General features: G+C 41.5%; 6 protein-coding genes and 1 pseudogene across 7 annotated transcripts; 2 read left to right on the forward strand and 5 right to left on the reverse strand.

Annotated features, from left to right (window-relative positions):
* Nucleotides 1-2,351: 2,351 nt before the first annotated feature.
* On the forward strand, nucleotides 2,352-3,287 carry LOC310927391 (olfactory receptor 5AC2-like; the record flags this gene model as incomplete). The annotated part of the gene is made up of 1 exon (XM_083889686.1): nucleotides 2,352-3,287. One exon carries the CDS (start codon nucleotides 2,352-2,354, stop codon nucleotides 3,285-3,287), a length of 936 nt encoding a protein of 311 aa, XP_083745812.1.
* A 2,025-nt stretch (nucleotides 3,288-5,312) lies between these two features.
* On the forward strand, nucleotides 5,313-6,263 carry LOC310927392 (olfactory receptor 52N2-like; the record flags this gene model as incomplete). The annotated part of the gene is made up of 1 exon (XM_083889687.1): nucleotides 5,313-6,263. The coding sequence occupies one exon, from the start codon at nucleotides 5,313-5,315 to the stop codon at nucleotides 6,261-6,263; it is 951 nt and encodes a 316-aa protein (XP_083745813.1).
* A 1,433-nt stretch (nucleotides 6,264-7,696) lies between these two features.
* Nucleotides 7,697-8,572, reverse strand: LOC310927393 (putative olfactory receptor 52L2; annotated as a pseudogene). Its single transcript has one exon. The product of its transcript is annotated as a putative olfactory receptor 52L2 (transcript).
* A 1,194-nt stretch (nucleotides 8,573-9,766) lies between these two features.
* On the reverse strand, nucleotides 9,767-10,714 carry LOC310927394 (olfactory receptor 52P1-like; the record flags this gene model as incomplete). Its single annotated transcript, XM_083889688.1, has 1 exon — nucleotides 9,767-10,714. Exon 1 carries the CDS (start codon nucleotides 10,709-10,711, stop codon nucleotides 9,767-9,769), a length of 945 nt encoding a protein of 314 aa, XP_083745814.1. The 5' UTR covers nucleotides 10,712-10,714.
* Nucleotides 10,715-15,862: 5,148 nt separating this feature from the next.
* LOC310927081 (olfactory receptor 8G17-like) lies at nucleotides 15,863-16,810 on the reverse strand (the record flags this gene model as incomplete). The annotated part of the gene is made up of 1 exon (XM_083889322.1): nucleotides 15,863-16,810. The coding sequence occupies exon 1, from the start codon at nucleotides 16,802-16,804 to the stop codon at nucleotides 15,863-15,865; it is 942 nt and encodes a 313-aa protein (XP_083745448.1). The 5' UTR covers nucleotides 16,805-16,810.
* A 3,503-nt stretch (nucleotides 16,811-20,313) lies between these two features.
* LOC310927078 (olfactory receptor 8G17-like) lies at nucleotides 20,314-21,268 on the reverse strand (the record flags this gene model as incomplete). Its single annotated transcript, XM_083889319.1, has 1 exon — nucleotides 20,314-21,268. Exon 1 carries the CDS (start codon nucleotides 21,253-21,255, stop codon nucleotides 20,314-20,316), a length of 942 nt encoding a protein of 313 aa, XP_083745445.1. The 5' UTR covers nucleotides 21,256-21,268.
* Nucleotides 21,269-24,309: 3,041 nt separating this feature from the next.
* Nucleotides 24,310-25,257, reverse strand: LOC310927395 (olfactory receptor 52P1-like; the record flags this gene model as incomplete). Its single annotated transcript, XM_083889689.1, has 1 exon — nucleotides 24,310-25,257. The coding sequence occupies exon 1, from the start codon at nucleotides 25,252-25,254 to the stop codon at nucleotides 24,310-24,312; it is 945 nt and encodes a 314-aa protein (XP_083745815.1). The 5' UTR covers nucleotides 25,255-25,257.
* Between the last annotated feature and the right edge of the window lie 859 nt (nucleotides 25,258-26,116).

Here is a 26,116-nt window from a genome sequence, read left to right on the forward strand (position 1 = left end):
CCTCTGAAAGTAAAGGTGCAGACTGCTCAGGTGAATCAAAAAACAATGTTTACCAACGTCTGGTTTGATCAACACGAACAAGCTAAAGCTTGTTAGCTAAAGCATCTCCATCTCAACACTTTAGCTCCATGCTAACAATGCTTGATCTTGAAGCTCACGACACAAGCTAACAAACCTTTAGGACAATACAAGCAACCCTTGATCTTCATGTTAACAACGCAAGCTAACAACACCAGAGGTCCATGCGACCTAAAAGCCCTGCAGTACATATGCCAGGCCTGTATGTGGCGCTGTTACGTTACACCAAAGACAGAGAAGAAGACGTTGTACACATTAAAGATGATAATAACAGAAACGGAGACAGAATGAACCGCGTCAGGGGAAAGAAAGGGAAATTAAACAAAGACGAGGACTTTGACGTTATATTTAGCGAAATAACCGACAAACCAAAGAAGACATTGACGTTATTGTTTTTGTTGTTGTTTTACTCATGTTTTATGGTTTATTTCATGAGTTTTATTTGTATTTGATGACCCGTGTGAGCTCTTATGTCTTAGTAATGATACTCCTGTTCTGCGCCGAAAAAATGCTTTAAAAATAAAGTTGGGTTTGATCTTTGAAGCTCGACTCTTCTTCTTCTTCTTCTTCTTCTTCTTCTTCTTCTTCTTCTTCTTCTTCTTCTTCTTCTTCTTCTTCTTCTTCTTCTTCTTCACTGTACGCAAATCATTTGGTGACGGCATTGACGGTCGCCAGGCGACAAACGGCCTGTGGTGGGCGTCGTGAAGAAAGATGCTGGGCGTATAAAGTCCTGAACCCTTCAGGTGAGAGTGGAGGACGTTCATGTCAGCAGAGGTGAGTGTGTGACTGACACACACACACGCACACACACACACACACACACACACACACACTGCATCATTTTAACAAAATTAGCCACAAATGTTTTTTTTAAATGGAAAAAATTTGAAGTAGAATTTGATAATGATAAATAAATTTCATTTAGTAAAGTCAAACAAGTGATATTTACTTTTTTACGCAGAAGTAGATCTTTTTTTTACAACGGTAAATTATGAAAAGTTATACATAATAATTATCAATCGAGGTCAAAAGTGAATAATATTGTTTGTTTTCAGCCACAAAATAAGGACGAAAAAAAACCCTGAATAGTTTAAATTATAAATTAAATCATTAAATACATAATGTAAATATATAAACAATCTAAAAGGAATTGGAATATTATTTATTTTTTTCCTACAAGTATTTTAGTTTTTTACAATGGAAACTTCAAGTATCAGAAAAAGTAACATTTTCACTGATTTACATGAATAATGAGAATAAAATCATCATTCAACTTAAAACTGTTAAAATAAAGTTGTGTTTTCATTCAAAAAAAAAAAAACAATGAATGAATGAAGATGAAGTTGTTTGTTTGTGTGAAGTTTGAATTAAGAAAATTTTGTAAAAAGTATCATTAGTTTTACGAGGTGACACCGAACGCCTCACAAGGCCAGTTTCTGATTTATTACTGTGTTTGTGTACTTGTACTTTAGTTAAACTGATATTTTGGGATTATTTAAGAGCTTTTTCCAGGGTTAAGACCTGGGGCCTGTTTCAGAAAGCAGATTTGGTTTAAGTCGAGGCGCAGATTCTCCCTTATTCAAGTGTACTATGAGTATACTTATTTTATACTAAAACGGAGGCTATATACTTGAAGTTTATTTTCATATACTATAGTTTATATACTTAAGAATAGTAAAGTGAAGTATACTTGGTTTATACGGAAAAGTATAAGCAAAAGTCTAAGACTAAGTAAGTACACCCTTAGACATATACTTGTACTTTTTACTTCTTTCTGCCACAAAGTACTATTGCTTTCTTTCTGCATATGCATTCATTAATATCTCCAGCTCCACTGGGGAGAAGTGGGAGGATGGAGTCTTCTTATCGCTTGTTGACATCGTGAATCATGTTTTCTGTGCTCCATTGATCAGGCCTTTTTATATTCACTCAGAGTTACTTTGAACTAAGTGTTTTCACCTGTTCTGCTCTGAACTTGTTTTTTTGTTGTTGTTTCAATGATCTATAACCATGGTTCTCAAACTGTGGGGCGCGTACGACCCGTGGTACGTTGGCGCTAACTCTTGGAGGACAATACTTGTGAAGTCGTTGTGCGACAAATTCGCATCAACGCAGCATTATTTCCCATGTCGTGACAGATTTAGCGAAATACAGTTTGTGAAGCTAACAGTGAAAGCTAATGGGGCTACTTTGACATGTTAGCTTGGTTTCCGCACCTTCAATATTCCCACGTTCTTGTGTTTATCAGGCGAACTCACCTCAGCCTCTGAGCGATGGAGAACCAGACGGACATCCTAATCCTGGAGGGGTTGATGGTCCCGCCCCAGTCCACCGTCCCCGCCTTCGTCCTCCTCCTCCTCATCTACGTCTTCATCATGGCGTCAAACGTCGGCCTGGTGCTGCTCATCGCCACCGAGCGCAGCCTCCATCAGCCCATGTACCTGCTCTTCTGCAACATGAGCGTCAACGACGCGTTCGGGGCGTCGACCCTCATCCCTCGCCTGCTGAGCGACGCCTTCCTCCCGCGTACGGAGCGCTTCATCACCTTCATTGACTGCGCCACTCAGGCGTTCTGCGGCCACTTGCACGCTAGCACGTGTCACACCGTGCTCATGATCATGGCGTTTGACCGCTACGTGGCCATCTGTAACCCGCTGCGTTACGCCGCCATCATGACCAACAGGATGGTGGCGGCGCTGTCGGCGTTAGCGTGGACGGTGTCTTTACTGCTGGTGTCCATCCTCGTGGGCCTCAGCGTCCGCTTGACGCGCTGCAGGTGGGTTATCTTCAACCCGTTCTGCGACAACGCCTCGCTCTTCAAACTCTCCTGCGAAAGCGTCCTGATCAACAACATCTACGGCCTCAGCTACACCGTCGTCCTGCTCGGCTCCTCCCTCGGCAGCGTCGCGCTCACGTACCTGCGGATCGCAGTCGTCTGTCTGGGCGGCAGCAACGCGGCCCTGAACAGCCGCGCGCTGCAGACCTGCGCCACTCACCTCGCCGTCTACGTCATCATGCTCGTGTCGGGCTCCGTCATCATCGTCCTCCACCGCTTCCCGCTCCTGTCGGACCAACGCAAACTAGCCTCCATCATGTTCCACGTGGTTCCGCCCGCCCTGAACGCCATCATCTACGGACTGCAGATCAAAGTGGTGCGACAGAAAATCTTCATCTTGTTCAGCAGCAAAACCACAACAATGAAATTATGAAATTTTTAATTTGTATTAAAGTGCCTGTTAAACAGTCAACGACTGCTCTGGGTTTATTTCAGCTCAAAAATCTATGTTAGCTCAGTAGCCACGTTAGCTCAGTAGCTATGTTAGCTCATCTTGTTAATATTTTAACCTCACACAGTAAAGGTGCAGACGAATCAAAAATGTGTTTGCTAAAGCATCTCCAACTCAACACTGTTAGCTTCATGCTAACAACAGTTAAACTTCATGCTAACAACACAAGCTAGCAACACTTGAGCTTGGTGCTAACAACTGATGCTAACAAAACGTTAGATTCATGCTAACAACACTTGGGCTTCATGCTAACAACCCTTGGGCTTCATGCTAACAACACAAGCTAGCTTCAGCTCCATGCTAACAACACAAGCTAACACATGCTTACAACACAAGCAAGCAACACTTGTGCTTCATGCTAACAACACAAGCTAACAACGCTTGAGCTTCATGCTTATAATCCATGCTAACTACACAATCAAACTAAACTAGAGCTCCATGCGAACAGCACAAGCAAACAACACTCGAGCTCCATGCTAACAACGCTAAGTTAATGTTTTTAAAAAAAAAGAATTTTAAATGTGTTTCACCTGTGACAGAATTTAATTTGATCCATGTGTGAGCTTCATTTTCACTGTGTCATAGATTTAAGGTCAAACACAAGCGGCGCTTCAACTAAAACAACAAAGCAGTCACATGTTTGATTCTCACGTGATCACGTTTCTGAATAAATGAGACCAAGACCAAGAAGAAGAAGCAGAGACATCAGTGTCACGTCGTCCAGAGTGGAGACACACACACAGGTGAGACACACACACACACACACACACACACACACACACACACACACACACACACACACATACACCTGTGCAGCCTCATCATGAAACAAACTCACTGTTTAATTTATATTTCCTATATTTTAATACTCTTTAATAATATTCAATATTTTACTCTGAAGTGAGACACTTTTATAAAAAATAAAAGAAAGAAGAAAATAAATGACAATTTATGTAAAATATTTATTCCATATTCAAATAATTGGGCTAATGTGACACATTTTGCAAACCTTGCAAATGATTCTTTACATTTCCAAAAGTGACTACATGACTAAATGAGTGAGAACTAACAGCAGATATTGGTCTTGTTCTGAATTCATCTGTTTATTGACGGTTCCTTCTTTGTATTTATACTCTCCCCCTGTATTTCTGTGCTTCAGTCGTGGAGTTGTATAATGTGTGTCTTTCTTTGTTATCTGATGATTACTTTAGTTGAAGACAGAGGCCAAAGTCTGAAACTGAAGTTTGTAAACCACTCACTCTCCCACACCAAACCCCATAGAGAAAATCAGCGATTTTTTTCTCACAGGGACACAGGACATTTGAAGTAAGTGATGGAGGCAGCAGTGGATCAACAACTCCTGTGAACTCCTGTGTGCTGTGATGTTAAAATCGTTGATTTTCTCTATGGGGTTTGGTGTGGGAGAGTGAGTGGCCGCTTTCTGCCGGAAAAGTCTGTCTAACAGTGAAATAAAGACGTGAACGTGTTCTTAAGACATCGTAGACTGAAGCGGAAGTACATTTTATTTGGTAACTCTTTTGTAAAAATCTATTTTTCTTCACTCTCCCACACCAAACCCCATAAAGAATATCAGTGATTTTAGCTGGCGGGGACACAGGAGCTGCTGGTCTACTGATGCCTCGTGTGGTCACTTTGTGTCACTGAGGTCAGTCCTAATTAAGGATTTTAAAGCCGAATTAAAGAAAATAAGACATTGTAAGTTAGTGATGGAGGCAGCAGTGGATCAACAACTCCTGTGAACTCCTGTGTCTCTGTGATGTTAAAATCACTGGTTTTCTCTATGGGCTTTGGTGTGGGAGAGTGAGTGGTTTACAAAAGGACAAGATGGAGCAGTATAATATGGTAAAATGTTTGTGACGATGTGATGTTTCTGCTCCTCTCAGATGTCGTGATCATGTGATCCACGTTGCCGCCGCCGTTCTGCTGATGGTGAACATAACAGTGGGCGGGGACATCCTGCTCCTGGAAGGGTTGAGGGTCGCGCCGCAGTCGTCCGTTCCCGCCTTCGTCCTCCTCCTCCTCATCTACGTCTTCATCATGGTGTCAAACGTCGGCCTGGTGCTGCTCATCGCCGCCGAGCGCAGCCTCCATCAGCCCATGTACCTGCTCTTCTGCAACATGAGCGTCAACGACGCGTTCGGGGCGTCGACCGTCATACCGCACCTGCTGATCGACGTCTTCACGCCGCTCACGCAACGCTACGTCCACTTCCACCACTGCGTGGTGCAGGCGTTCTGCGCCCACTTCCACGCCGCCACGTCGCACAACGTGCTCACCGTCATGGCGTTCGACCGCTACGTGGCCATCTGCAGGCCGCTGCGCTACGCCGCCATCATGAGCAACAGGACGGTGGCGGCGCTGTCGGCGTCGGCGTGGGTGGCCGCCTTCGTGATGGTGGCGGCGCTGGTGGCCCTGAGCGCGCGACTGTCGCGGTGCAGACACGTCATCAGGAACCCGTTCTGCGACAACGCCTCGCTCTTCAAGCTCTCCTGCGAGAACGTCCTGGTCAACCACGTGTACGGCCTCGGCGCCGCCGCCTCCACCATGGCGTGCTCCCTCTCCGCCGTCACGCTCACGTACCTGCGCATCGCCACGGTGTGCCTGAGCCGCAGGGACGCGTCGCTCAACAGCCGCGCGCTGCAGACCTGCGCCACTCACCTGGCCGTCTACGCTATCCTGCTGCTGTCGGGCAACGTCATCCTCATCCTGCACCGCTTCCCGCAGCTCTCGCAGCAGAGGAAGCTCGCCTCCATCCTGTTCCACGTGGTCCCGCCCGCCATGAACGCCGTCATCTACGGCCTGCAGATCAAAGTGGTGCGCGAGAAGATCGTCGTCATCTTCAACAAGAAGAAGAAGAAGGAGAAGCGAGCGAGTTGAGGCCGCTCAGAACCGTGACCGTCACTTTAAATCCACCCACGTCGACCGATATATCGCAAAACCTGACAGACTGAATGAATCTGATCTTTATTATTAGTATGAAAACGAAACAGGGAGTCTGCTGTTGAGACCCTCAGCCACTCTCCCTCACCAAAGTCACTCACTCTCCCGCACCAAACCCCATTGAGAAAACCAGTGATTTCAATCTCACAGCACACAGGAGTTCACAGGAGTTGTTGATCCACTGCTGCCTCCATCACTAGCTTCAAATGTCTTAGTTTCTTTAATTCGGCTTTTATAAATCCTTAATTAAGATTTACCTCAGTGACACAAAGTGACCACACGAGGCAGCAGTAGACCAGCAGCTTCCTGTGTCCCCGTGAGCTAAAATCACTGATTTTCTCAATGGGGTTTGGTGTGGGAGAGTGAGTGGTTTACAAACTTGAGTTTCTTATTACATCGTAGACTAAGATCAATTATGATTATTATTATAATGTTTGTAAACAGGTGGACTGCTGTGCCCCCCCCCCCCCCCCCCTCAGCGCCTCAGCTCTGCCCACCCCTTTAAAACAGCCCTGTGGCTAAGAAAACAACAACCAAATACACAATGTTTTCAATGAGAATAATTAAAGTAAATTTCATGAATATGAGGTAAATGTTTGTTTGTGTGTGTTGCTGCACGTTATATTGATATTTTCTTTGACAATAATGAAACACATTCACAGGCCGGCGTTCTCCCTCTTTATTTATCATGTCATATATAATAAATAACATCACATTCATCGACGAAGGTGTGAAGGAAATTAAAAGTTTGAAGTGTTTAAGGATTTCAGATTTGTAAGATCACAGTTATTTACATAGGTTTTCTTTTTTTTAAGCACAATTCTCTGGGTAAATATCAATAAATCAATGTGTTCAAAGGTCAAGTTTGTTAATATTTAAAAATATACACATACATGTACGTTTGTATATTTATACTTTAAATGTATTACTCATATGTATATATATATATATATATATATATATATATATATATATATATATGTGCACATATTTAAAATATAATAAAATATTGAAATAGAATTTGTATTTTTGAAATGCTGTGATTCATGTTCACTCATATGTAGTACCTTCACAGTCCACCAGGGGGACCAACACTTCACTGTTTGACTGTGGACAAAGCAATAAAAGAATACAATAAAGACATATATACTGTATATATATTTGGTGTATGGTGTATACATATATATACCGATATATAAACATACATATATATGTTAGAGTTATATATATATTTATATATAAAAACACACAGATATATATAAATTATGTTTATATATGTATAAAACATTATATATATCAATGTTTAAACATATAGATAAACACATATATGTATAAGGTCAAAACACCTCGTAGTCGTAGCCGTGGTGATGTCAGGTGTGTACGTTAAACGCTCTCCTGCGCCGGAACAGCGTGGACAGGCTCTTGAGAATCTCGTGCGACTGCAGGCTGTAGATGACGGGGTTCAGGCTGCCCGGCACCACGTTGAAGAGGATGGCCGAGATCTCGCGGTACTCACCGTGCTGCGGGTAGCGGTGCAGCGCGATGCTCACCATGCCGCTGAACAGCATGATCAGATAGAGGCACAGGTGCTCGGCGACGCGCTCTTGCCGTGCGTGAGGACGACGGAGCCGACGGAGGCGGAGAACAGCAGCACGGTGAAGGTCAGGCCATACGCGTTGTTGACGAGCGAGCGCTCGCAGGAGAGCTTGAAGAGCGAGGCGTTGTCGCAGAACGCGTCACCGGTCGAGCCGCGCCGTCAGACCCAGCAGCACCACCACCAGCGCGAAGGTCACGCCCCACGCCGACACCGTCAGCTTGACCACCATGCGGTCGGTTATGATGGCGGCGTAGCGCAGCGGCTCGCAGATGGCTACGTATCGGTCGAAGGCCATGATCATGAGCACGGTGTGCGCGTTGGTGCCGGACATGTGCGCGGTGAACGCCTGCATCAGGCACTCGTAATAGTGGATGAATCGATCGGATTGCGGCGTCAGGACGTCGGCCAGGACCCGGGGAACCAGGAGCGAGTTTCCCACGACGTTGTTGACAGACAGGTTACAAAAGAGCAGGTACATGGGCTGGTGCAGGCTTCTGTCCGTCCATATCAGCGCCGTGAGGCCCAGGTTGGCGACGAAGATGAAGACGTAGACGAGGAGCAGCAGGACGAAGACGGGGTACCTGCTCGCCTTGGTCACCTTCAGGCCCTCGAGCTGCAGAATGAGGCTGTTGTACGTGACGTTGTCCATCGGACGAGTCGGGATTGTGGGTGAAATGAGACACAAAAAGATCAGAATCAGACTCGGCTCATAAAATCAACGTCAGTTTATTATTAACGTCAGTCAATGATCTCTTCAGAACACGTTCATGTCTTTATCACACTGTTAGACGGGCTTTTTCCAACAGGAAACTGACATTTGTAAACCACTCACTCTCCCACACCAAACCCCAGAGAGAAAAGCAGTGATTTTAGCTCACTTTTACATCATCACTAAGTTCCATCCATCCATTATCTACCGCTTTATCCTCCACCGGAGGACATAGGGCGATAGGCAGGGTACACCCTGGACAGTTCTCCAGTCCATCACAGGGCCACACATATAGAGACAAACAACCATTCACTCACTCTCTCACACCCACGGTCAATTTTAGAGTGTCCAATTCACCTAATCCCCAAATCTGCATGTTTTTGGACCATGGGAGGAAGCCGGAGAACCCGGAAAAAACCCAGGCACACACGGGGAGAACATGCAAACTCCTTGCAGAAAGGCCCTCGTTCCAACATGTCAACACGGCTCCACCTCAGAATGGAAGTCGCCACTGGTGCATTTTTATTTTTCACATTTCCAAAATCCCCAAAAACTAACTCACACAGATGCAACGAAAGCCCCAAAAACCTCATGTTTGACCTGTTCTTCTTGTTAGATTTGACATTGGAGGCCTCGGAATTAGGTCATTTTGTGTGTTTTCCTAAATCAATTAAAAACAAAGGAATCATTCACTCATGAACAATGCGTCAAAATGAGCTCATATAGGATCTTTTATTCACTAATATTGTCATTATAAGTGCTTTTAACTGCTACCGTGAAGACTGTGAGTGTTTCTTTGTTACCCGACAGAGTGAGAGATGGCTTTTTCACCAAGGAAAGTGAACGTTAGACACGAGGAACAGTACCAAATAAATTTTATTTGCAGGCGTAAACAGTGCATATACAGTCAATGAATGGCCACTTTTCTATTATACAGTTCTGGCTCGACTCAGATCGACTCTACCAGGTTGTTTTATTGCTTTTCCATTAATGATATAACCTGGTACTATCTTGTACCGACACCAGAATCAGAGCAAACAATATCGAACTGTAGATTTAAGTTAAAAAAGACTTCAAAATGCCTGAAAACATTCATCTCGGGCCGAGCCGAGTAGAGTGACAACTGTGGAAAGGTCATTTGTATGGCGCCACTGCTTTGGTTCGAAACAGTCTTGTCATGGATTTGCAGATCTCCACAGACTGAACTCCATAAATGACTGGGTTCAAGCTTCCGGGGACAATGTGAAACAGAATGGCAGCCAGCTTCCTGTAGTCCGAGTACTGCGGGAAGCGGTGCAGGATGATGACGATGAAGCCGCTGATCAGCATGATGAGATACAGCACCAGGTGAGTGCTGCAGGTCTTCAGGGCTTTGCTGTTCAGAGACTTGTTCTTGCTGGTCAGGCAGACCACGGTGATCCGCGTGTACGTCAGCACCATGCTGCCGATGGACGACGAGAACAGCAGCACGGTGAACGTGAGGCCGTAGACGTTGTTGACGAAGACGCTGTCGCACGACAGCTTGAACAGCGAGGCGTTGTCGCAGTACGGGTTCATGATCCAAGTCCTGCACCGGTTCAGCCGCACGGTCAGACCGAGCAGAATCCCCACCAGGACGAAGGCCACGCCCCAGGCGGACGCCGTCAGCTTCACCACGGCTCTGTTCGTCATGATGGAGGCGTATCGCAGCGGGTTGCAGATGGCCACATATCGGTCGAACGCCATGATCATGAGTGCGGTGTGCGACGTGGTGCCGAACATGTGGGTGGTGAACGCCTGCACCGCGCACTCGTAGTAGCTGATGACGCGCGCCGAGCGCGGCCGCAGCATGTCGGCGAGCAGCCGCGGTATCATGATGGAGTTCCCCAAGATGTCGTTGACGGGCAGGTTGCAGAAGAGCAGGTACATGGGCTGGTGCAGGCTCCTGTCGGTGGCGACCAGGAGCAGGACGCCGACGTTGGCGAACACGACGAACACGTAGGAGAGCAGGAAGCAGAGGAAGACGGGGTAGACGGACGCCTCGGAGAGTTTCAAACCCTCCAGCTGCAGCATGACGCTGTTGAACGACGAGTTCTCCATCAACCTGAACACAAAGGGACCCAATTTAAAACCGAACGGATTCAATGAAAACACTGAAAAGTTATCATGGTCAATTTTCATGAAAATGATCATTACACGGTACGTCCCCTGTGCAATGGAACCATTGTATAAGATGATATAAGATAGTAAGGGAATAAATAACAAACATCCAATTTAAAACACATCAAGTATTGAGATTATAAACATACAATAGAATATACAGTATATATGTTAAGTAAAGCAAATATACAGTGACAACTTTTTATAATTGTAGTGGTCAACATGTGTCTATATTGCACATTCAGAGCTGTAAAAATGCATGTTGTGTATTATTTATTACATTTACCGTACGACTATACTACTGTATAAATTCAACAAAGCACAATAATGTGTTTTCCTGTTCTTCAGTTGTACCTGCTTTGAATCCTCTCGAGCACGTGTCGTGTTGTGTTCGATTTCTTCTTTGGCGGAACTTTTATGTGGCGACAGGTTTAATCTCAGCAGACATTATGACGTGACGATTAAAGCCAAGGAGCTACAGCATGTCACGTCAATCGAGCATTGATTTTGCCATATTGTGTTATTCGTGTTTTTTGCATGTTGTCAATTTTTGCAAGGTGCAGCAGTGCAAGTAGACTGGTTATTTATTGCTTTTATTGCTATCATTATTTTAATTTACTATTATTATTATTATTACTTGTTAATAATGTTTCTCTGGCTGTTCTTTTAAGTAAAATTTAAAGTTGAGTATTGGTGGTTCGATAAATACTCAAGTTTTGAAATTGACGAATAATCTTGATTTCAATATCAATCAAAATAATAATTATAGTATATATATGTGTGTATATATATACACATATATATATATATACATTATATAAGTCATGAATCATTACTGTTTGTTTTCATTTTTCATCATAAATATGTTTATATGTATATATATATATATATATATACATACATATATATATATATAATTTGTATATACTGTATATGTAAAGTGAATTAAATATTGCAGCATATTAGAATTAAATTAAAAAAAGATATATATTTTGAAAATCTCTAATCCAAATGTGTTTGTAACGACGCTCAGTAGCCCCCGGGTCATTTAAGTTTGAGACCCCTGGATTAGTCCATTCAGGAAATAGAGCTAGCTTGTTTGGTGATAACTCTGAGCACTCTATTTAAACTAATGTGTTATTACATGAGTCGTCGTTTTACACCAGTGGTGGAGGTTTGAACATGCACTTCCACGATGCTAACAGGAGCAACAATCAGCTGAAACCCGGAGGTACGTGTACATGTAGTTGTTTAAAAGTTGTTGAAACATTTGCTCGGACAATGCTAACAAATGTCTATTAGTGAGGAGTGAAAGAAAAAAAAACGAAAAAGTAATGCGAAGCAGTGTTTTCATGTGTAACATTAGCTTGCGGGCTAACGTTCGCGGCCGTTAGCTTGCGCGCTAACGTTCGCGGCCGTTAGCTTGCGCGCTAACGTTTGCGGCTGTTAGCTCGCGTTAGCGCGCGAACGTTTGCGGCTGTTAGCTGGTGTTAGCGCGCTAACGTTCACGGCTGTTAGCTCGTGTTAGCGCACGAGCTAACGTTAGCTCGTGTGAATTGCAAATGTATGCAAGTAGGTCTAAGTTGTGCTCAGCTAACTTCTGAAGATGACGATGACCTTCTCATACATCACACTAGCTAGCTATATTAGCAGTAGTCAACCAAATCACTGTGAATAGCTGACATCATCGTCAACAATTTAATTGCGATCTTTATCTAGCTGCTGTTTGCTACGCTGGGAGAGTAGAGTAGCTAATGGTGTTGAAGTTATATTTTACTTGATTTTATTGTTCTTAATTTTATGGCTGTTATTTTTACCCATGTTGTATGATTTAGTCTTAGACTTTAGTCTTTGTATTTTATGTATTTTCTTGCCTTGTATGAGCTTTCATATGTCTTTTATTTATTATTCTGTGCAGCACTTGTCCCATTTGCCAAATTACCCATGACCACTTCGCCTCAACTTCGCAAGACACTTCAAAATCGGACACGAAGAATTCTCAATGGTAGGAAATGAACACTGCTGACATTTAACCTGACCTGGTTTTTTCGTTGTCACAGTTAGAAGCTAATGCTACCTACATTGCATACATATAGTTCATAACAGTATTCTCTTTGCCAACATTAGCAGCTAATGCTTGCACCTCCATCATAAAGTAAATCAATCAATCAATCAATCATTGCATAGTGATAGTAATATAAGAATTGTTTTGGCCCATGAGTATTAGCTGATACTAATGTTATGGTTAAAATGTTATGTTGCCCAGTACTAGTAGCTAATGCTACCAACACTGCATAATTATGGTTAATGATATTGTGTTGGCCAATGTTATCTGTCAGCTTTAACTGGGGCTATTAAGTTCATATTTTGCTAGTTTACATAAAGATTGCCCAGCTAATAACAGCAAGGGAGGAGGAAAGCTGAATAACAAAGCGGCTACACAATAGTTGATTGTTGGAAAATAATGCTAACATTGAGTGCTATCAGTGTTCTTTCATGATTTAAAATGTGATGGTGAGGTGGTTCCTCCCGTATGATGTTTACATTATGTTCAACTACTGTTTGGTTTGATTTAAACACATTTACTGTTATTGCAAAAGAAAGAGCTAGCTTTCATGTTGCATATCATTTAATGTTAAATCCCATGTAAAATGTCGTATTTGCCAAATTACCCATGACCACTTCGGCTCACCTGCGCAAGACACTTCAAAACCCGCTACCAAGAATTTCTAATGGTAGGAGCTTAACGCTGCTGACATTTACTCTTACCTGGTTTTTCATTGTCAAAGTTAGAAGCTAATGCTACCTACATTGCATACATAATGGTTCATATTAGTATTCTCTTTAGCAGCTAATGCTTGGGACTCCATCATTGCATAGTTATGGTAATGTAAGCAATCTGTTGACTGTGTTAGCTTATACAACAGACACGGAATGTAATGGTTAAATCTTATGTTGCTCAATATTAGTAGCTAAAGCGACCAACACTGCCTGGTAATGGTCAATAATATTGTGTTGGCCAATATTAGCTTTCAGCTCTAACTGGGCCTAGTAAGTTAATATTTTGTTAACTTGCGTAAAGGTTGCTCAGCTAATAACAGCAAGGGAGGAGGAAAGCTGAATAACAAAGCGGCTACACAATAGTTGATTGTTGGAAAATAATGCTAACATCGAGTGCTATCAGTGTTCTTTCATGATTTAAAATGTGATGGAGAGGTGGTTCCTCCCGTATGATGTTTGCGTAATGTTCAACTACTGTTTGGTTTCATTGAAACACATTTACTGTTATTGCAAAAGAAAGAGCTAGCTTTCATATTGCTTATAATTTCATGTTAAATCCCATGTAAAATGTTGTACATGCCAAATGACCCATGACCACTTCGGCTCACCTGCACAAGACACTTCAAAACCCGCTACCAAGAATTCTCAATGGTAGGAGCTAAACACTGCTGGCATTTATTCTTACATGGTTTTTCATTGTCACAGTTTGAAGCTAATGCTTCCTACATTGCATGCATATGGTTCATAATAGTATTGTCTTGGCCAACATTAGCAGCTAATGTTTGCGCCTCTGTCATTGCATAGTTATGGTAATATAAGCATTGTGTAGGCCCAACAGCATAAGCTTATGCTATAGACACATAATGTTATGGTTAAAATGTTATGTTGCTCAGTATTAGCAGCTAATGCTACCAAAACTGCATGGTTATGGTTAATAATATTGTGTTGGCCAAGCTTAGCTTTCTGCTTTAACTGGGGCTAGTTCCATAGACACAGAATATTATGGTTAAAATGTTGACTGTGTTAGCTTATACAACAGCTTATTAGCTTATACAACAGACACGGAATGTAATGGTTAAATCTTATGTTGCTCAGTATTAGTAGCTAATGCGACCAACACTGCATGGTTATGGTTAATAATATTGTGTTGGCAAGTATTAGCTTTCAGCTCTGACTGGGGCTAGTAAGTTAATATTTTTGCTAGCTTACTTAAAGATTGCTCAGCTAATAATGGCAATGAAGGAAAAACTCATATCAATAATATGGTGGCTAAACTATAGTTGATTGTTGGAAAACAATGCCAACATCTAGTGCTGTCAGTGTTCTTGTATTGTTAAAAATGTGATGGTGAGGTGGTTCCTCCCGTATGGTGTTTACATTATGTTCAACTACTGTTTGGTTTAATTGAAACACATTTACTGTAATTGCGAAAGAAAGAGCTAGCTTTCATATTGCATATCATTTAATGTTAAATCACGGATCTTGTACAATGTCTCTCTTGCCAAATTACCCATAACCAGTTTCGTTCACCTGCACAAAGTCTTCAAAACCCGCTACCAAGAATTCTCAATGGTAGGAACTTAATGCTGCTGATATTTAACCTTGCCTGTTTTTTATGGTCGCAGTTAGAAGCTAATGCTATCTGCATTGCATTCATATCGTTCATATTAGTTTTCCCTTGGCCATCATTAGCAACAAATGTTTGCACCTCTGTCATTGCACAGTCAACACAATATAAGCATTGTGTTGACCGTATTAGCTTACACTATAATGTTATGGTTAAAAATTTAATGTTGCTCAGTCTTAGCAGCTAATTCTGCCATTACCCATTCTAATTTTGCATGGTTATTGTTGTTATTATTGTGTTGGCCAATATTAGCAGCTAATGCTTGTGATGCTTGCTTGGTTGGTTAATATTTGAGTGGTTAAGATTAACATTAGCCATGTGTTGCAGGTGCTACACATGAATGGATGGATGGATGGATGATCGATCCACAAAGCTAAAAGGTGTTTATGTGATATATATAATAATATTCTCATGTTATGTTACCTTGTGTTAGTTATGTTTTCAACAGTGAATTTTCTTCTCTTCATATATATAAATGTATTTTAATCTTTCTCCCCACAGCTAATTTTTCTAAACCTGGCCTCAAGCATAATCCAGAACTAATTGGTAAGTATTTGATTTCTCAAAAGGTCATTAAAACACTTTAATACACAAAAAACAAAGAACAGAGTAGAGCAGGAAGTTCTTGGGACACATTTTATATCCCCTATGAATTAATAAAAAAACATCTGAAACAAAATTTATCATGACGGCACCATTTTTTTGGACGCAAACAATTTCAACAAAAATCTTCGTATTTCTTTGGACTGTACACCATAAATAACAGGGTTGAGGCAGCCGGGGACGATATGAAACGAAATGATACAAAATTTTCTGTAGTCTGTGTACTGAGGGAAGCGATGCAGAACAATGTTAGCCAGTCCAGTCAACATCAAAATCAGATACGCAACCAGGTGAGTGCTGCAGGTCTGTAGGGCTTTACTGTTCAGAGACTTGCTCTTACTGGTCAGACAGACCACAGTGATCTGAGTGTAGGTGAGAACTGTGCTGCCTATAGAAGCTGTGAACAGGACCACAGTGAATGTGAGGCCGTAGACGTTGTTAATGAAGACGCTCTCACAGGAGAGTTTAAACAGTGATGCATTGTCACAGTTGGGGCTGTAGATCATAGCCCTGCATCTGTTCAGCCTGATGGTCAGACCGAGCAGAATCCCGACCAAAACAAAGGCCACTCCCCAGGCAGAAGCCGTCAGTTTGATGACCATTTTGTTGGTCATGATGGTAGCGTAGCGTAGAGGATTACAGATGGCCACATATCTGTCAAAGGCCATAATCATGAGCACAGTGAGACTGGTAGTACCGAACATGTGTGTGGTGAAAGCTTGAACCACACACTCATAATAACTGATGAGCCGTTCAGAGGGAGGACGCAGCATGTCTATGAGCAGACGTGGCACCATGATGGAGTTTCCAAGTATGTCATTAAATGGCAGATTACAAAAAAGCATGTACATGGGCTGGTGCAGGTTTTTGTCGGTGAAAACCAGCACGACAATGCCAACGTTTGCAAACATTATGAACAGATAGCTGAAGATGAAGAAGAGAAAGACCGGGTAGACGGAGTCCTGTGGGACGTTTAAGCCCTCCAGCTGGAGTGTGAGGCTGTTGTAGGTGTAGTTTTCCATCAGCCTGAAAGAGCAAAGACAGCAAAGTTACCACAGATAATTCAAGAAACATGAGTCACCATAGACTGAAAAACAGTTTCTTCCTTAAAGCCATTATCATTTTAAACTCTCAGATGCACTGACTGTCAAACACTGACCCCAAAACACCCAATCTAATTTTTCTTGCACTTCTTGTTGTCCACAGTATAATGTCAATAAAGGTAAAATATATAGAACAGTGAAGAACATCAGGATTTTAGGGCTTCACAGTAACAGCCAAAGTTGTCAGATATCACTGCAGGTTTTTCTCCTGCTCATGAAATCTGAAAATCTTAATCACTACCAAAAAGTTATATAAATTGTGATATATTTTCACAATGTTAAGAGTAACAGATGCATACTTTAGTGTCTCTTTTTATGGTTTCAGTTTGTCCTCTGTGACTTGCTGATTCCAGTCTCTGCTGGAGAAACCCACCAACAAGTTCTGAACAAGTTCTCTGTTGGACTGTTATATAGATATGACTTCAACTTTAGGGAATTCACGTTTCAATACATTTGATAATGAGTCATACAACAATGAGAATCATGATGATGAAATACTTAACTTGCATCTTTTCCGACAGGAGTTTCACTCACAATTGTAAATTTTAATTCAGAATTTCATTAAATTCTAATTCATATAAAGAACATTTAAAATGAACAGCGATAGATAAGGCTAAGGAAATACATGATGTTTTGTTTGTACATTGCAGACACTGTATTTAACCTAATTTACTTGCTGAGGGTTTTTTTTTGTATGCAAAACTTCGGAAAAAATTGTCAAAGAGGAGTCCATGCAATTGTGGGACTTCACAAACAGCGAAGGTCAGTGTTGTTGTTGTTGATATGGCGGTGCACAGGATGTGACACTAGTTTACTGCTGGAAATCTTTACAGAAGAAGATGGGCAGGTGAGGTAAGGGTGGGTGACCACGATCAAATAACAGTCTGATCTTGAACACTCAAGACGCGTTCTAATGCCAGGTGTAACGGGGGCCTATGGTCCACCACCTGAGGATCTCCGTTTCCCTTTCGGCTGATAATGTATGAGCATGTCTTTTATGTAAGATGGTGCCACTGTAGTTACCAAATTATATGATATGACCAGAGTCTAAGAAGTTGCTGTTTGCCATGTTGGGAGAGTTGAGTAGCTAACAGGGGTAATGGTAATAATTGAACTGAGGCATTTGTGAGGTGATGAAGTTAAAGCTCGAGCGCCAACTGATGCCAAGGCCCTATTGTGTCGTGTGCATTGGGTGTGCACATCAGGACCTGTGGGAATTGTGAATCTGACAGAGTCTTCGGGTGATCGGATTAATTTAGCAAAAGTTACGGTTAAAAACTAGTGCTGGGCCGTTAACGCCAGTAGCGATGTTGATGTTAACGTTTGACGCATTTCCAATGACAACTGACTGGAAAAAGACGCCTTTGACGCCATGAGCCTCATTTTAACAATCGTGAGACACCTAAACATGACATAATGTCTTTTTTCGCTCAGTCGTCATGGAAATATGTCCAGATGTGGATGAGAACACAGAGGCTGGAGCCGTTTATACTACGCTTCCATTCGAAAGGTTTGCATATCGTTCACACCAGTGATAAATTGCTCCAGAGTTCATTTACAAGCGGTCAGAAATGCACCAGGGTTCAATTTAACCGCAATAAATGAGATTGGTTTAAACATACACTGAGAGTACAGTCTGCCGAAACGTAATGGAAGAAGAAGGAATAGCACACAACAGGTTTTCACCCTGTCCTGATTGTTTCTCCATCTTCCACTTATTGCCATTCAATCCATGATGATAACCTGCAAAGTAGGGCTGCAACTAACGATTATTTTTTTTGTAGACTAATCTATTGATTATTTTTTCGAGTAGTTAATTAATCACAATTATCTTTGTTAGCACCTATTTTGGAGTTCTGTTTAACCTACATACAGTGGACTCACACGTGTGCTCTAATAACACAACATTTATCACAGTTAAATACCTGAAACAAATTATCACAGATTTCTTACAGTTTAAATATCAAATTAATATTCTCTAAATCACACAGTTGATCAGTGAAAGAGGTTTGCAATTCATTATAAACGCTAGTATCGACAGAGGCTGAAATTAAGTATTTCAAAGCAGCTTTGCCTGGAATTCACCGATTACTGTCGTGAAGTACGCATTAACTTAAGTGAACTAGTATTCGAGAAGCAAGTTTCCTCTATGATTTCCCGACTGATAGACATACAACACAAAAGTATTATGTATTTGCATCATAGGCTGATGGTTGATGAATAAATGAGCATGTGATTTAAAAATATCTATGAGGTATCAACGTGATTTGTGAACTCACTTCTCTGCGGTACGTGATGATACAGCGGCTCCGGGATGTCGGTGTTTCAGGTGTTCGTGCACCGCCATAGTGCTGCCATGGAATGAGAGTTGCGCTTCACAGAGATTCCATTTAATGTGTTTCGATGGTTTATTTTCAGTGAAATGTTCCCAAACATTGGAAACTTTGGGTCGGAGTTTTTGAGCCTCTTTGTCTGTTTCCGCCATAATTCGTGTGTTCTTCTTCTCTGCTTCCTTGTGGGATGTAAATAGCGAGAAATACTGCCCCCAGCACTTTCTGTAGCTAGTTCTGGATAGCTCGAGTGTGTGTTTGGTCGTGTTTGTTTGCACTGAAGGTACAGATGAGCATGAAGCAGCCAGTGTGTGATTTACAACAACAATAACACGATGCATTGACGCTTAAATTTTAGAGTAGACAAATTAATGTCGTCGACATAATCAATTATGTCGACGACATTAATTTGTCGACTCTAAAATCTAAATAAAAAATCGATTACGTCGACTAATTGTTGCAGCCCGCCTGCAAAGCCAGTTGTTTTGCAGCACCTACTGGCAACATGGAGCTTTCAGGGTGAGGTCTACATTTGCTAGACTCTGACATAACAGATTATTAGTGGCCTGCCTCTAGAACCAGGCCATTGTGGTTGTCCACACCCTGACTAGTTTGTTTAGTGTTAATTATTATTAATTATTTATTCATTTATTATAAGTTTCCCCTGACTGAAGGTTTATGCTGGTGTGATTTGTCACATATTCTGATATTATAATAATAATCCAGAGTGTTATTTATGTGCACTTTAAGATGCACTAGTCCTAACAATATTCAGAAAAGACTTCTTTGATAAAGCCAGATTTTTATGAGCAGCTTGGTCTGCTGTTGTTGTTGTCGTAGTGTCATCGCTGAGATTCATGTTATTACTGACCTCTGCCTTTTTAAAGCCAAACTTAAAACATTTATATTTTAATCTTTCTCCACACAGCTAATTTTTCTAAACCTGGCCCCAAGCATAATCCAGAACCAATTGGTACGTATTTGGCTTCTCAATAGGTCATTAAAACACTTTAATACACAAAAAACAAAGAACACAGAGTAGAGCAGGATGTTCTTGGTATACATGTTATATCCCCTATGAATCAATATAAAAACATCTCATGATGGCATAATTTTTTTGGACTCAAACAATTTTAACAAAAACTTTCGTACTTCTTTGGACTGCACTCCGTAAATTACAGGGTTGAGGCTGCCGGGGACGATATGAAACAAAATGACACACAGTTTCCTGTAGTCTGTGTACTGAGGGAAGCGATGCAGAACAATGTTAGCCAGTCCAGTCAACATCAAAATCAAATACACAACCAGGTGAGTACTGCAGGTCTGTAGGGCTTTACTGTTCAGAGACTTACTCTTACTGGTCAGACAGACCACAGTGATCTGAGTGTAGGTGAGAATTGTGCTGCCTATCGAAGCTGTGAACAGGACCACAGTGAACGTGAGGCCGTAAACGTTGTTAATGAAGACGCTCTCACAGGAGAGTTTAAACAGTGATGCGTTGTCACAGTAGGGACTATAGATCATAGCCCTGCATCTGTTAAGCCTGATGGTCAGACCGAGCAGAACCCCGACCAAAACCAGGGACACTCCCCAGGCAGAAGCCGTCAGTTTGATGACCATTTTGTTGGTCATGATGGCAGCGTAGCGTAGAGGATTACAGATGGCTACATATCTGTCAAAGGCCATAATCATGAGCACAGTGAGACTGGCAGTACCGAACATATGTGTGGTGAAAGCTTGAACCACACACTCATAATAACTAATGAGCCTTTCAGAGGGAGGACGCAACATGTCTATGAGCAGACGTGGCACCATGATGGAGTTTCCAAGAATGTCATTAAATGGCAGATTGCAAAAAAGCATGTACATGGGCTGGTGCAGGTTTTTGTCGGTGAAAACCAGCACGACAATGCCAACATTTGCAAACATTATGAACAGATAGCTGAAGATGAAGAAGAGAACGACCGGGTAGACGGAGTCCTGTGGGACGTTTAAGCCCTCCAGCTGGAGTGTGAGGCTGTTGTAGGTGTAGTTTTCCATCAGCCTGAAAGAGACAGCTTTTAAAAGTGTTGCTATCCATATCTCGTTGTCCACAGTATAATGACAATAAAGGTAAAATATATAGAACAGTGAAGAACATCAGGATTTTAGGGCATCACAGTTACAGCAAAAGTTCTCAAATATCACCACGTGCTGTAATATTGTGCAGTATGGTAGGTTTTTCTTCTTCTAATGAAATTTTAAAATCTTAATCACTACTAAAAAGGTACATATATTGCGATACATTTTTACAGTGTTAGATTAACAGATGCATACTTTACTGTCTCTTTTCTGGTTTCAGTTTGTCCTCTGTGACTTGCTGATTCCAGTTTCTGCTGGTGAAGCCCACCAACTCTGAACAAGTTCTCTGTTCGACTGTAATATAGATGTGACTTTAACTTTAGGGAATTCACATTTCATTGCATTTGATAATGACTCATACAACAATGAGAATCATGATGATGTAATACTGGCAACTCTTGCGAAAGGAGTTTCTTTCACACTTATATTTCTTTTATTCAGAATTTCATACAATTCTAAATCCACACAAGAAAATTTAAAACAAACAGCATTAGAAAAGGAAATTATGTTTTGTTTGTACATTGCAAACACTGAATTTTACCAAATTTACTTGTTTAGGGTTTTGTTTTGTAAACTTGTCAAACGCTTCAAAAAGCAAAGAGGAGTCTGTGCAATAGCGAGACTTCACGTACATCTCACGTGGTTGTTGATATGGTGGTGCACAGGATGTGATGCTGACCTGGATGCGGACACTTACGCATGTTAATATAGGTGTAAATTGCATATGGCAAAGCGCTATTTGAAAGCTATTTGCTCTAATTCCAGGTGTAAAGGGTGCCTATGGTCCACCACCTGAGGATTTCCGTTTCCCTTTCGGCTGATAATATATGAGCATGTCTTTTATGTAAAATGGTATCACTGTAGTAAATGATATGAATAGGTAACACACTGTGAATTGTTTTCATTATTTATAGTTAGCATTGTTATTGCAGTCTAGGAAGTTGCTGTTTGCCATGTTGGGAGAGTTGAGTAGCTAACAGGGGTAATGGTAATAATTTAAAGAGCCCATATTATACCCTATTACCCCAAGTTAAACTAGTTCCTGATGCCCTAATGAACATGTCTGTGTAATGCTTTAGTCAAAATATCATAAGGATGAAGCACAATAGCAGTTCAATAACCCTGCCAAAACAGCCCTTTTCAGAATGCTCCTTTTTGTGCCTGGTCATTTACATGTGAATGAGACCCAGGTAAACACACACCCACTGCTTCCAGAGGAATGTCGATCTAACTTACTATCCACAGCCATACTCACCACTTATCACCTATTGTCATGCAGCGTCGTCACAACCCCTGCTCTGTATACCAAATAGTAATGTCCGTTTACCCGTTGTTATTGCGTTTCACTGTAATGCATAGAGTGACCACGATTTTGGCTTTTCGCGATCATAAAAACACGCGGCGCAGCGTGGCGTGAATGTAAATTCCTATGCTAGAAAAAGACATTGAATGCACCAGTGTTAATGCGGCTGCAAGTGACGTGTGTGGATCAATAATGAGGAGAGAACGTGGAAACACGACAGAAAGGCAGTCTTTGGTTGAGAAGAAATGTAGGACAACATCTACATCTTTCTGCAGTGCTTTCAAACGCATGCTCTTCATTTTATAGATCCACACGTCACTCGCTAACTGCAGGCACGTAACTGGTGCGTTCAAGGTCTTTTTCTAGCATAGGAATTTACATACACGATCAACAACAAAGGGCTTGTGAAGCTTGTGAACATTTTTTTTCATAAATAAAATATATCCACTGGACACAAAAGTCCTCTGAGGCTGGAAGTTTGTGTAAAACACTGTTCTCCACTGTGCAGCCACTCTTCCTCCCTCGACTGCACTCTCGTATTTCACAGGGACAAGGGGGAGCTACGGTGGAGCTGTGAAGTACTCTGCCTGGCGGGTTGCCAACGGTGAAATGTGTCGCTATGTCGTCATTCTGAGGGAGGTTTAAACATCGCACGTTTTATCGCCTATACTTACACTAAGTGGAACCACTAAAACATGACTGAGTCTTGTTTTTTCACATTTTGGGGACTGGTATGGCCCCCTGAGTCCCAAATATCAGTACTAAAATGATTAAAAATTTTGCACAATATGGGCCCTTTAACTGATACATTCATGAGGTGATGAAGTTAAGGCTCGAACAACAACTGATGCCAAGGCCTTATTGTGTGGTGTGCATGGGGTGTGCACATCAGGACCTGTGGGAATTGTGAATCTGACAGTCTTAGGGTGATCGGATTAATTTTGCACAAATTATGGTTAAAAACTAGTGCTGGCCCGCTAATGGCATTAATGTTAACGCATTACACGTTTCCAATGACGACTGACCGGAAAAAGACGCCTGTGACGTCATGTTTACATGACTCCCGATTGTTAAAATGAGTCTCTAAAGTAACGCAGTTTTTCGTACCATGGCACCACAGTCCAGGCACCATTTTCCAGTTAGCTCCGTGAGCTGCATTTGCTCCTTTAGCACGCCTGCAGTCAAACTGGAGCGGTCTGTTTATGAAACAAAAAGAGCAGCGCTACAAATAACCACCGTGCCTGTGTACTGCATATGCGCATGCCTTTGTTTTTAAAGTTTAGCGTTACTTTAGAGACTAATTTTAACAATCGGGAGTCACGTTAACATAACGTCACGTCTTTTTCCGCTCAGTCGTTTTGTTTTTATGAAATAGTTTTTTCATAATCTCCTTTTGATGCTGTGTTTGTAATGCCTTTATTTTACGGACTTTGGTCACCTGTGGGTTGTTGTAAAGGGCTATAGAAACACAGTACAGTACATTACAGTATTGCTATCACATGGTCATATGTGTAATTCCCACTGTCATTTTCAATCTTAGTACCTCAATATAACCGAGAGCACCGTAATTCAGCATTTCCCCACATAAACTAAATAAAAACACAGAAAGGCAGAATAGGACATTATTGGTGCATATTTTATGTTCTTTATGAATATACACAAACACATTTTTACAATGATGGCAAAATTCTCTTGGACTGAAACAATTTTAACAAAAGTTTTCGTATTTCTTTGGACTGCACCCCGTAAATAACAGGGTTGAGGCAGCCGGGGACGATATGTAACAAAATGGTGCACAGTTTTCTGTACTCTGTGTACTGGGGGAAGCGATGTAAAACAATGATAGCCAGGCCACTCAGCATCATTATCAAATACACGGTCAGGTGAGTGCTGCAGGTCTGTAGGGCTTTACTGTTCAGAGACTTGCTCTTACTGGTCAGACAGACCATAGCGATCTTAGAGTAGGTGAGAACCATGCTGCCTATAGAAGCTGTGATTAGGACCACAGTGAACGTGAGGCCATAAACGTTATTAATGAAGACGCTCTCACAGGAGAGTTTAAACAGTGACGCATTGTCACAGTACGGACTGTAGATCATAGTCCTGCATCTGTTCAACCTGATGGTCAGACCGAGCAGAATCGCAACCAAAACCAAGGCCACTCCCCAGGCAGCAGCCGTCAGCTTGACGACCATTCTGTTGGTTATTATGGAAGCGTAGTGTAGAGGATTACAGATGGCCACGTATCTGTCAAAGGCCATGATGATGAGAATGGTGTGAGTGGTGGTTCCATACATGTGTGTGGTGAAAGCTTGAGCCACGCAGTTAGTGTAACTGATGAGACGTTCAGAAGGCGGACGCAACATGTCAACGAGCAAATGTGGCACCAGGATCGAGTTCCCAATCACGTCACTTACTGGCAGGTTGCAAAAAAGCAGGTACATGGGCTGGTGGAGATTCTTGTCACTAATAACCACAATAACAATGCCTACATTTGTAACCAGTATAAACACATAGGAAAAAAACAAGAAGAGGAACGTGGGGAATGTTGACTCTTTTGAGATATTTAATCCTTCCAGTTGGAGAGTGAGGCTGTTGTGAGTGTAGTTTTCCATCAGCCTAAATAAACAAAACATTAGATTTTACATACATAAATGCAAAAGATCAATCAATGTGAAACTACAATCCTGGAATTATAATCAACAGACAATAGTTATATCAAGAAAATTCCCAAAATCTTAATTTCACAAAAGTATCACTATTCAATTCACAATGATAAATGCAGAGAAGGTACATTGTCTTTTCACATATTTGTTTTTGATCAATTGAGGTAGAAATGAGCAAAAATAACAAAAAATAGACCAGTGATACATACTTTCTGTCTCAGGTTTCAGTCTTGCATTTCTCTCTTGAGTCTCAAACAACACCACCCTCCTCCAAATGACATTGAAGTTATGGCAATGTTTTATAGACGTGATTGTGTCTATTGGGCAATAAGTCGTCATTATTGTATGATGCAACATTTAGAGATCACTTTAATGAATGAATGAATGAATGAATGGTTTTTATTTCGGACTAATATACATTGAGACATTTGTATGTTCATTTCACAAATAATGGTAAATAAAAATGTCCGAACAAGGAGAAGGCTGAAGCCAAGGGCTTATCATAGCCTATCTTTTGCAGTTTCCTGGATTTCATTCAAACAATATGGCATCTGGTGGATGATAATACACAAATAAGAAAAGAAATATATAAAAGGGAAACAAAGATAAATGTATTTCATGTATTGCATTATATTATATAACAATAATAATGCTAATATTGTAATATGGGGTCTATTGTGGTGCTATTTTAATGTTAATATAGGCTACCAACATAATTACCAAATATTTTTTATAACTGTTTATCATTTTATATTAAATTTTTTTTTGAATACATAGATTGAGCTACACATTCTTAAATCCTTATCACAGC

Source organism: Microchirus variegatus (genome assembly GCF_963457635.1).
Source record: "Microchirus variegatus genome assembly, chromosome: 5".
Classification (NCBI taxonomy): domain Eukaryota; kingdom Metazoa; phylum Chordata; class Actinopteri; order Pleuronectiformes; family Soleidae; genus Microchirus; species Microchirus variegatus.